At 32.5% G+C, this 12,554-nt stretch overlaps 2 protein-coding genes across 11 annotated transcripts in view; one reads left to right on the top strand and one right to left on the bottom strand.

Moving 5' to 3' along the window:
* The window catches only part of LOC105323811 (semaphorin-2A), a 44,140-nt gene extending 37,853 nt beyond the window's left edge, over positions 1–6,287 (top strand). For 7 of the 10 annotated variants that reach the window (XR_010714703.1, XR_004601546.2, XR_004601547.2 and 4 more), the window contains 3 exons: positions 797–908; positions 1,024–1,074; positions 1,451–6,287. Coding sequence is in view for 2 of the 10 variants with exons in the window: in XM_034469548.2 (XP_034325439.2) it covers positions 797–903 (107 nt within the window). In the remaining 8 variants the exon portion in view is untranslated. The remainder of the gene's footprint in view (positions 1–796; positions 909–1,023; positions 1,075–1,450) is intronic. The other 3 variants (XR_004601555.2, XM_034469548.2, XM_066087749.1) reach the window with 3 other exon arrangements.
* On the bottom strand, positions 6,147–11,929 carry LOC105346956 (cilia- and flagella-associated protein 141). The gene is made up of 4 exons (XM_011455771.4): positions 11,735–11,929; positions 11,038–11,078; positions 9,750–9,879; positions 6,147–8,903 (listed from the first exon to the last, which is right to left on the bottom strand). Exons 1-4 carry the CDS (start codon positions 11,819–11,821, stop codon positions 8,802–8,804), a joined length of 360 nt encoding a protein of 119 aa, XP_011454073.1. The 5' UTR covers positions 11,822–11,929; the 3' UTR covers positions 6,147–8,801.
* Positions 11,930–12,554: the final 625 nt, after the last annotated feature.

The following is a 12,554-nucleotide window of genomic DNA, read 5'->3' as shown; positions in this document are numbered from 1 at the left end:
TGATGTCAACAAACATAAATTTTCATTAAAATTTAATATGTTATTTGAGATTAGATACACATATCTCTTCCTCCAAAACATGCAATGACTCTGTTATTTTATTCATCTGTGATAAATAAAAATATACATATGTAAACAATGATGTATAATAAAATTAACATATGCAGAATTCTTAATTTTTGACTGTGACTAAAATTCTCAGCTTAGTTGGAGAGGAAAACATTTACATGTACAGGTACACGTTACAACTGCTAAACAAGAAAAGTAATGTGAGCTGGTACGCGTAGTTCTAACTTGTAACCTACACGTACAAGTACTTGTACCTGTTGGTCTGCTAAACCTCTCATATGTCCCCATGAACTTGTGAAAAAAAGTTAGCAATCCACAAAAAAATGACACTCTCAAAATTCAATGGTTCATTGAATATTGATATTTGTGTGAGAGTTGATATTTCTGTGAGATTAAAACTATGTATGCATGTATTGTTATACCATGGAAAAGAAACTTGATAAAATCCTTGAAATAGATAAATATCTTCCAGGATTAAAAGATAAGAAAATTGTTGAAGTTTTGCTTCTCTTGAAGTTCCATATTCATGTTTTAAATGCAGTCTTTCAGTTTGACTGAACAGATCTATTAATTCATGTGAATCACTAAATGTATTAGGTTGTATTATACTCAGGTACCCTTGCAAACCTTGGACTTTTTGTTTGCCCAATCTAGAACTCTGTTTTTGTAAAAAAGGAATGTATCAAAAATTGAAATATTTAAACTAAAACCATGTTGCTTTATTTAGCAAACGAGGACATGGAGAATGCCTGGAAAGCTAGGTTTACAGAGTGGTGTGAAGTCTTTGATCAGGTGAAAAAATACTCTGCCAGCTGCAATCAAGGATCTTGCTAACAAAGGTAGTAGTACAGACATTTCTTTATTCAGTCATATAACCTGTAATCAACACATGATCTGAAATAATTTATGATGGAATTTTTTATCAAACAAGCTGTATGTGTTTTTTTATCTCAGAAAGGGGGAAAGAAAAACACATTACTCGGATAAAATGTCATATTCCATCAGGTACAGTTCACGAAAGAATATTTTCATTACATATGTTTTAACGCTGTTTCTTATAATCTTTTGAGATGATAAAATACTTTAATTTCAGCAGAATTTGTTAATATTTATTTTCAAATCAAGATATGTACATGTAGTACATGTATCAAAATTCATTACTTAAGTGATATTAACGCCATGTTTAGGCAAATGTGTGATCAAGTAAATATCAGTGTGCAAAGTCATTGTAAACAAATCAAAAGAAGGTAACTATATGAATTGCCTTCTGTAGATATTTTGTTGCATGTATGACCACTTGGCTACAGTAATGTACAAAGTTGGAATGAAGTCAAACTATAGCTTCCTTTTTTCATCAATGACAATTTTTTTTTCCTTCTAGGTAAATGCATGCGCATTCAACTTTGGATTTTAGGATATTTTGTATGAAACTTTACAGCAGTGTGAATTGGCTTGGATCAATCCAAACTGGTTAATTCCAGTCTTTTCTGAGGGAGAACTGTGAAAGAAGATTATTCCAGGTCATATTCTATTACTGGAACATGCCCAAGTCATTCAAAAATTTTTTGTTTTTAACTTCTGCCATTTTGAATAAGTGTCACCATGGAAACATGCATCATACCGGAGTATGTGCGTGTGTTAGTACATGTGTCTATCTGTTTGTGTGTGTGTACTCAACATTTGTGTTATGGTTGAGCACGGAAATTGTTTTCATGGTACTACAAAAAATGCTGTAATGCAATGCAACTTACTTCCATTTATATGAGAATATTTCATATTGATGTGGATTCAAGAAACACAGGATCTACACAGGATCAGTATTTATACGCAAGAATTGTCTAGTCAGAGATAAATCCCATAATTGATGTGTGTGAGGAGGAATCTATACAAAATGTAGCTGTGTTGTCCACTTCAAGAGGAATCCAATACAACATATACCTGTGTTTTCCACTAAAGAAACTCAACCCGAGCATTGAAAGGGGAGATAAATACACTGTGATAGCAATGTGGACATGCTAGAATCAAAGCTTTAATCAAATTTGCTACATGTAGTGTTTGCTTCCATAGTGAGTTAGCCATATGTTTATATCTTTGCATTTTTTGTTTATTTGTTTGGCCAGTAGCAAATGGGTCATTTTATGTTAGAATTTGGTTTTTCCAGTATGAACGAGTAAATTTGCCTTGTATTAATTGCCGTTTTACCTAAAGAAGTGATAGCTCCTCACAATCAACTCACTAGTTTTTTTAACAAATAAGTATTAAGGTTTAAGTTTGGTATTAATACTTTTAACTCATGAATAAATAAAATGTAATTAAACTTTTATTGTCTCATGTATTAAAAGTATTGTAATTAATCAGCTAACAAAATGATATAACTTACGCTTTTCATTGTTTTCAGTCTACTGGTATCTGCAGAAATCTTTGAAGAATTTTCTTCTTGAAATCTAGTTGTCGAGTAAAATAATGTGAATTTGTATAATGTTTTAGTTTGAATTATTTTTTAGCCAATGGACAATACACAATAATGCATTATATAATGCCTTAAAGTTTAGTTAAAGCTAGTGCTTATTCCATCCTCAGAACAGTTAGCACTGTAGAAGGCTTTTAGTGGACTTTCGTGATATACAAATTTCTTTGTAATATGTATGTGTTCAAAGCCAACAACCTCTGTAGAAGTTTAATCATATTTTTCTTAATTTGAACTAATGTATTTGTACTTATTGATAAATGCAGAATGATAATGAAGTTCTGTATCTTGTGTACAAGTACTTTCAAGGTCAGGTAATTAAAAACAAATAAAAAAGATTTAAGATTCAACAAGTAATGAATCTGATTTTGGTTGCAATATATATCTTGCCATATGATACTGTGTTCATTTGTAAGTTCATTTGATTGACACATGAATGTGTATTTCGGATTTACAAGTTTTTAACACACTCCACATTCTGCAATCTCGAACCATCGTTGTTATTTCTCTGTTAAACTACAAAGCACAAGTTTTACAGATACTTTAACCATGTTAACTGATAACTGGGATTTTTTTTTGCAAACTATGTATGTACAAGACTTAATTAAAATTTCATATTTGAGGCTTCTTGGTATGTGGCTTGCTATTCAGAGGTATACATGTAGTTACATAAAGTAAAAGACTGCAACTTTAGAAATATAAGTAGATTTATGCATCAGCCTTGAATTTCATATCCATAGTACTGGTGCAGTATCTACTAGACTTAATAACCAGTGCAGGCAAGATGACCAGCGATATGTATGGTATAATGAAGAAAACTTCTGTTTTTAAGTTTTTGTTAGTAGTCAAAATCAGTCATTCACTAAATTGCATCAGTAAAACTTTGGCAGATTTGATGTTTAGGCATATGTTCAAACTGAAATGATTTGAACAGAATATTTGAACAAGATAAACATTCAGATCTTAAGTTTATATTTTGCATGTAATTTAGGATTTATTCAATACATGTATAAACATATTAACTCAATAACTGGTAGATGGAAAAATGCTTGTACTTATGATGGGAAAATGCATGTGTATTTAAATCTAATTATTGATACAAGTACTGGTATAGTCTGCATTTCAATTTTTAAAAAACTTGAGAATTTGTATTGATTAAATTTATATTGTTTATAAATGCATGAAACAAAGTTTGTAATGTCATATTGATGGTACTTCCAAAATTGATAGATCAACAAATAATCGTTATTAACCTTGATATTAAACGAAGTAAGAGTTAATCTGGTACATGTATTAATTGATCACAGTTTGTTACTCATTCAGAATCTATGATCAGTGTTTGATGCATTTTTAGCTCACCTGAGCCAAAGGCTCAAGTGAGCTCTTCTGATCACAATTTGTCCGTTGTCTGTCGTTGTCGTCGTCGTTGTCGTTGTCGTTAACTTTTCACATTTTCATCTTCTTCTCAAGAACCACTGGGCAGATTTCAACCAAATTTGGCACAAAGCACCACTAGGTGAAGGGGATTCAAGTTTGTTCAAATGAAGGGCCACGCCCTCTTTAAAGGGGAGATAATTGAGAATTATTGAAAATTTGTTGGTATTTTTCAAAAATCTTCTTCTCAAAATCTATTTGGCCTGAAAAGCTAAAACTTGTGTGGAGGCATCCTCAGGTAGTGTAGATTCAAGTTTGTTCAAATCATGGTCCCCGGGGGTAGAGTGGGGCCACAATAGGGGGATGAATTTTTACATAGGAATATATAGAGAAAATCTTTAAAAATCTTCTTCTCAAAAACTATTGGGCCAGGAAAGCTCAAATTAAAATGGAAGCATCCACAGGTAGTGTAGATTCAAGTTTGTTCAAATCATGGTCCCTGGGGGTAGGGTGGGGCCACAATTGGGGGATAAAGTTTTACATAGGAATATATAGAGAAAATCTTTAAAAATCTTCTTTTCAAAAACTATTGGGCCACAAAAGCTCAAATTAAAATGGGAGCATCCTCAGGTAGTGTAGATTCAAGTTTGTTCAAATCATGGTCCCCGGGGGTAGGGTGGGGCCACAATAGGGGGATGAATTTTTACATAGGAATATATAGAGAAAATCTTTAAAAATCTTCTTCTCAAAAACTATTGGGCCAGGAAAGCTCAAATTAAAATGGAAGCATCCACAGGTAGTGTAGATTCAAGTTTTCAAATCATGGTCCCTGGGGGTAGGGTGGGGCCACAATTGGGGGATAAAGTTTTACATAGGAATATATAGAGAAAATCTTTAAAAATCTTCTTTTCAAAAACTATTGGGCCACAAAAGCTCAAATTAAAATGGGAGCATCCACAGGTAGTGTAGATTCAAGTTCGTTCAAATCATGGTCCCCGGGGGTAGGGTGGGGCCACAATAGGGGGATGAATTTTTACATAGGAATATATAGAGAAAATCTTTAAAAATCTTCTTCTCAAAAACTATTAGGCCAGGAAAGCTCAAATTTGAGTGGAAGCATCCTTAGATAGTGTAGATTCAAGTTCGTTCAAATCATGGTCCCCGGGGGTAGGGTGGGGCCACAATAGGGGGATGAATTTTTACATAGGAATATATAGAGAAAATCTTTAAAAATCTTCTTCTTAAAAACAATTAGGCCAGAAAAGATCAAATTAAAATGGAAGCATCTTCAGGTAGTGTAGATTCAAGTTTGTTCAAATCATAGTCCATGGGGGAAGGGCGCCCGGGGCCACAATGGGGGGATCAATTTTTACATAGGAATATATATTAAAAATCTCCTTATCAAAAACTATTAGGCCAGAAAGCTCAAATTTAAATGTAAGCATCCTCAGGTAGTGTAGATTCAAGTTTGTTCAAATCATGATCCCTGGGGGTAGGGTGGGGCCACAATTGGGGGATAAAGTTTTACATAGGAATATATAGAGAAAATCTTTAAAAATCTTCTATTTAAAGACCTTTTGGCCAGAAAAGCTTTAACTTGTGTAGAGGCATCCTCGGGTAGTGTAAATTCAAAATCACAGTCCCTAGTGGTAGGGCGGGGCCGTGATGGCGGTTTGAATTTTTAACATGTATAGAGAAAATCTTTAAAAATATTCTGGGAAAGTTTTTCGGTCCAAAACTCAGTACTTAGTGTGAAAGCACAGGTTATGCAGATATAAGTTTGATGAAACCATGATACCCTAAAGAAAAGTGGGGCAACAAAATGGGGGGGGGGGGTATATAGGAAAAGAGAAAAATCATCTTACAGGTACAACAACAAAAGGGGCTTGGTATTTACCAAAAGAAAGAGGTGGATAAAAATTGGCAGATTTTCAATTTTTTTTTAGCAAGATCTACTGTACTTAGTTGTCAAGATATTTTGATACTGTAATGCTAATTTGATCAGAATTAAGGCAAATGTTGCTCAGGTGAGCGATGTGGCCCCTGGGCCTCTTGTTTATAATTGGAGCAAAGAGTTGTGTTTATTTATTTCAGGCATAAATTCAAAGGATCATTGTACATTTGCAACATAAGGTCTACTGCATTTTTTCAGAATCTCTGATGTAGTCTCCTTTGTGTACAAAATCTTTGGTCATCATTACAGCTGTAATATACTTTGTGTTCACAGATGTAAAAGTTAAGAGGTTTGAATTTGGTAATTTTACATGTAAAAATGTTTTTCCTTTCATCCAAGAGCTTAACCTCGAGTTTGTTCAGATCATTATTTTACTTAATTTATAAAATCTATTGCATGTCTTGAATAAAGTTTATGACATTGTTTTGTGTTTAAGGTTTTATTGGTATTTGTCTTGCATATATATTTGGGGGCCTAAATTACACATTTTAATACAGTATACAGGGAAATATTTGCCCCTGTTTCATTTTCACCACTTTCACCCTTGTTGTCCGTGGGCATGCAAATTTAAGACTGGGCGAATTCCAATGTCTCAAATTATCCTTCTTTAAACACAACAAAGTCTGGGCAAATTCAAGACAGGACAAAACTGCTTGCAAGTAAAGAAGTGTGAAAATTACACAGGGCGAAAATAACACTGTATACAGTACTCTTAGAGCACTGGTAACTGAAGGTAAAAACATTTCTTTTTAATGATAGATATTTTCCCTTACTAAAATTATAGTAAGGGAAACTATACATATTTATTTATAAAAAAGATATGTTTATAAGGCCAAGTGCATGTGTCAAAAAGCCACAAATCCTTGGATAAAAACCCTTCAATGTTGTCAAATTAAAGGCACAATATTCCAAGGGGATAACCCGGAAATACAGGCTCATGGACCTTCAGGTGGTATCGGATGACTTACTTCCTATCGATAAAAACAATAAAATCAAGTATATTTTTTTCTTTCCCAACAGCATAGCGCAATGGATTTGAGGGTTAGCTATCAATCTAACTCCCGCGTTGAATCCCACTGATATTTTAAAATAATTTTTACCTTTCCAAAAATTTTTTGGTTAAATATCATGAAATTTGAAAATTCTGAAATGGTGAAAGTATTTTGATTATAATGTACTTTTGTCTACATTAATATTGACAGGTAGCCCATAACACCTTAATTATCAGCTAAATATTAGTATATGAGTTGCTCTGCTGCGCATTACATTTATTTTACTTACGATGCTTGGATAGGGAGATTTATGGGTAGATGGTGCAGTATTCAGGATATTGCACAATTTGGGAAATATAGGAAAGGGAGAGGGTGGTAGATAAGTTGTAAGAAGTTGTTCCCATTGTGGCATACAATCATTATTTACACTATGCTGTGAATTGGTGCACTGTACTGTAGGAGTCATTAACCAATGAATGAGTACCTGTGTAATATATTTTGAACCCTGCAAAATATTGTATAATATCGTGTAATATTTTGAAACCAAGTTCAATATTTCGCAGTATCAAAATATATATAACACTGGTACATCTGGCTTCTGTATCAAAAGGGGCAATTTATTTGTTTCAGCACCTCTTATTAAATAGATTCACACTATCATTAGTATAAGATCAGGTACATTCATACTCGAAGCAGCAGGAATTATTACATCACCCCCCCCCCCCCAGATATGATTAGTCAATTGTTGTCACATGATTGTGTTGAACCTTGCAGGCTCTGGTGTGATATTATGATGTCAAAAAAGCAATATGGTGAACCAAGTATTTTACTGATATGATCATGAGAAATACTAGTTTTAGATTTGTTACAACAAAACAATTACAACCGTTTGGCATATAGTGGTCAATTTATGTTTTTATAGACCCAATGAGAGTATATCAACCTTGCATGGATTTTGTCCTTGGTTGATTTTCTCTTTAGGTAAATTGACCTCATCGAAAGATTGTAATTGTATAATATATCTGGATATTGTACTTTGGCCAATGCAATTTAAATTTTGAAGGCTCTCATTAGGACTTTTGGCGCGCACAACTGTAAACGTATTACATTTGGCCGTGTTCTTTAAAGCGTTTTTGGCAGTAAGCTGCTTCCACTTAATCAAGCATCGCTAATTGCCATGCATATATGTATAAGAATAAGCACATTAAAAAACATCTTATTTAAATCCACGCTAACTTGTTAAAAAATAATTTTCCGCCAAATATCAAACATGCTTAATATAATATGTTTACAGTATATTGTACTTTCACCACTCTATGGAATATACCACATACAAATCTACATTGTTGTAACATATGGAAACATATCAATTTTTATTTCAAGAGTCAACAAAACAGATTGACATTTCTGAAAGTTCTGTAATCATTAAAGACCACCCGAGTCTCAGCACAATGTGTATATTCAATCATTAATATTTATTTAAGAATAAATTTTGAACTTTTTTACACATTTTGAAAAGTACATCTCATGAAGATTTGGGTAAAAAAAACCATACAGTGACATAAACAATGTGGTTTAGCTATATATTATATGGCATTATGAAATACATTTAAAAATTCAATCAATTCATTAAATATGATAATCAAGATGAAAAGTAAATAAGGCACACAACATATAAGCTTAAGAAAGAATAAATTAGTCATAAAGAATACATTTTCAGCAGTATAATATTATACTTGCAACCAATAAAGGCAATTTAAAAAAAAAAATGGAAAAACAGGCACATATCGACAGGGAAAAAAATAGTTTATAATGCTGGAAAATGTTTTGATATACCCCTCTTTGAGACAGATTATATTCACAAAGAATTCCATCAGTTCTCATTTACAAATAAGTAAAGTTTCACAGCCAGAGTGATAGTCCTAGATAACAGACTTGTAGAGATTCATATCCTTTGTTTGAAGAAAGTTTTACCCAGTAAGCTAAGTTCCTGCTCATACATGTCAATCTCTTTTTGGATAAGTTGCTGCAGAGCTTTCCTTCGAACCTAAAAACACAAAACTTCTAAAGATAAGAAAATTCAGTTCACATGTTCATGTTTAATTTTATTTGTAGCTGCATTTTTCAGATCACTTTGCACATCTTAAAACTATAAACAATAGGCCCAAGGGCCTTAACAGTCACCTGAGTGTATTACATGTATAAACATGAAACTAATTAGCGACCATCTAGAAGATACCCTGGTTATGGAGTTGGAGTCTTGAACCTTATAAAGAAATTCTATTAATAAATTATGGAGGGAATACAGTGATGATAGCCCAAGCATACTAACCTAAAAGAGTACTACATTCATCCACAGGTGCTTGTATACAAGACCCCCCCCCACCCACCCTTACCCCCAAGTATAGACCCCAGGTCTTTACTATTTTCAATTCATTGAATTATCCATTTATGATATATTTCTCTATCAAACTACAACTACCAGTAAATACATTGACCTCATGTCATAGCCTGATAATTCCTTTAACTAAAAATCTGCATATTATGCCCATGTAAATACAAAATATACATTTTGATATCCAGTGAATTTTCACCAACAAGTTTGGAGTTTTGAACTGATCCAATACACAGAAGTGAGGACTTCTTTCAAGAATATATTCAGATGTTAAGATGAGCTGACTAACATGGATCACAATAGGTCATCTGAGAGAAAAAATCTTTGCTACCCTCTTCCTCCTCCACCTTTTGAATTTATATTGGTACTCCAACAAACCAACCAACTAGCCTATCCTCCCTTGGCAAATTACAAGTTTAACTGAATAAACTTTTGAACTTACCAAGATATTGGTATAGTACAAGTTTAATTAACTGAATAAGCTTTATTTAAACTTACCGCAATAGCTGCCTTTGCAGCAAGTCTGACTTCATCTTGAATTTTTTTGTTTTCATTTTGGATTCTTTTATTCCAGGAAACTTTTTCTAAATTCTCATTCCACTCTGCTCGCAAGTTGGTGTTTTTCTCTCTAAATATGAACAATTTAATTAATCAGTTAGAAAACCAGAATTTAATTATAGGGGTACTGTAAAATCTTTATTAAAGCTGAACACCGCTCGTAAATAGCCACTGTCCGCCATATTTCTCTTTTATCACTGCTGTCCCTACAACCCTTATATAAGGGACAGACCTCTAAACAGTTCAAAGTACTTTGCTGTAGAGGTCTCACCTGTGTGGACGTACATTTTGCCTCGCCGTGTTACTCGGTCGCGATGAAATTATCAAATTTTACGCACCTTTTTGAAGCCATGAGAATACTAACATCAAATAAATTGGTCAATGCATTATTTACGAACAGAAAATGAACATAAGATAGGAAAAAATGCATAAAATCTAAAGACCACGAAAGGAATACTACATGTCGGCCACGAGGTTCAGGTGTGCAATCGGGTGTAACGAAATCAAAGGGTTTATATACCAGGTATCTGTGTGACGGTGCCTATTTACGAGCGGTGTTCAGCTTTAACAGTCCTGTGGAAGGGAGCAGGTTTCAAGGTCTTTGAGATAAATATATAGCATATTAATTAAAAGATCCAATATACAACAGGTGAAATCATATACCGGTATACGTTGTTTTTATAAGCAGTCTTCCAAATACATTGTACATGTATAGGTATACTAATCTAAGATATATTGGTTAAAACAATTTTTTTTCTCACATATACATGTACATGTCAATATACATGTATACATTATTAAAATTAAAATTTGATTAATAAAATTAATAAAAGAATGTCTATTACCTCACATTTTGGGCATTCTACCTAAAATCACCACTATACAATGTTAAGTACTAGTATATATTTTTGTTTTGATTTGTTTCTATTTGAAATTATTTCCAGATTCATGGGCATTAAATCTTGCTGGTTTGCTCAATCGTACATATACATGTAATAGATACAGTCATGAGTCTTATGGAGTTTCATAATTTGTTGGGAATGTAAATTGAATATTTGTGAGTGTATGGAACCCATGAATTCGTTTTAAAAAATTGATCCATTACTAATTTTATGATTGAAACACAGTTATCACAAATTTAGGATTAATAGACAAGAATGTATATTATAAAAAATACTCTTATATTTGATCATTATATATCAAATTAAATCTGATTCCGTTTACTTACAATCTTACAATGTTTTCTCTTTCTGCCATCATTTCATCTTTCTACAAAAAAAGGAGGAAATATGTCAACTATGCATAGAGTTATAATCTTTGAGAATTGTTACAAGAAAACATTCGTATGTGAAAATATATTTTGTGCATAATTTGTGTATAATAAACTATGAATGCTTGCAAGTCAAATAAAGTTGTTTATCTACCTGTATATGTTCAGGCCCCTATGCAAAGGGAATTGTATAATTAAATGTATACTACCGTTTAAAAACAATTAACTACTGGCATGCGACCAGTACATGCCAAGCACCATTTCTCACCAGTGCATTGTTACATCATTTTATCAACACATAAAATTAAATACAAAAAATGACGTAAAAATGCACTGTATCATGTTTTTTTTCTGAATTTGGAAGGTACGTACTCCATGCACTATATGATATTGCAAAATTGTTGATAATATGGTAAACTAAAACTTCAACCCTATCAGTCCTTATGACAGTAGTTCTAAGGAATAGTTATTGAAAAGATCAAATCCAGAAGCAGACACATGACACATAACCAATCACTTCACGATTGGCATACTACTAAGGAGTTTTTTCTTCTTCCTGTCTATCTGATTCGCTCTCTCTCATTCTTTCTCTCTTCCGCTATCTTTCCTAAAATATATATCTGAGAAAATTCGAAACAGGTTTGTATACTTTTACCTGAATCCTTTCTTGTTGTTTTAGAAACGCATCCTTCATATTGTTACCCGTGTTCAGTTCGAACCTTAAAGTTGTTGACATACTCATTTTGGAGGCTTTAGTGTGTAATAACTTCTTTTTACATAAATGGGTGAAATTATTCCTATTCGGTTGCTATCGACCAATTTACTTACTTACAGTAAACAAACGCCGCTATAAAAAATAACCACGTAGACATTTCATCATTACTAACTTAATCTATGTGTTATGCATTTAGATTTGCAAAAGAAGTATTTATTTTAACCGACTGTTTTTCTATAGAATACAGATTTAATTTGCCTCTTCCCTCCAAAGAAAATGATAGCCAGTTCAAATGTATGCGTATGAATATTATAATGGCTAATTAGACAAATCGTTCTTGATTGAATTCGTTTCTATACCTAAGTACGTTGATGTCTCAACTTTCTTTTAAATTTACTTTCAATGTACTTTTTATCGAGTACTATTAAATATTTATAATGGTTTTTATTCTCTTCAATTATATATTTATTGACTTGATAATATTTATTTTGTTAATATTTCTTTTAACCACTTTAATTAGTCAACACGTACGTAACGTGTTAATGTGTATAGATAAAAATTCTAAAATAGTGATATTGTGAATAGACCAATAAAGCCCTGTTAAATTTTATCGTTGACTGATAAATTGTCACAGATCCATAATCTCAATGTCAAAAAAAATAGTTGACACTTAGCCTATAATACGTTACACTTTATATGAGTAACATTATGCATGTGATAATTAAAGCTCCTAAATATCCTAAACTTGTATTTGTTTATC

Source organism: Magallana gigas, chromosome 6 (genome assembly GCF_963853765.1).
Source record: "Magallana gigas chromosome 6, xbMagGiga1.1, whole genome shotgun sequence".
NCBI classification, from domain to species: Eukaryota; Metazoa; Mollusca; class Bivalvia; order Ostreida; family Ostreidae; genus Magallana; species Magallana gigas.
The sequence above is the reverse complement of the archived record's forward strand: the minus strand, read 5'-3'. Positions and strand labels throughout refer to the sequence as shown.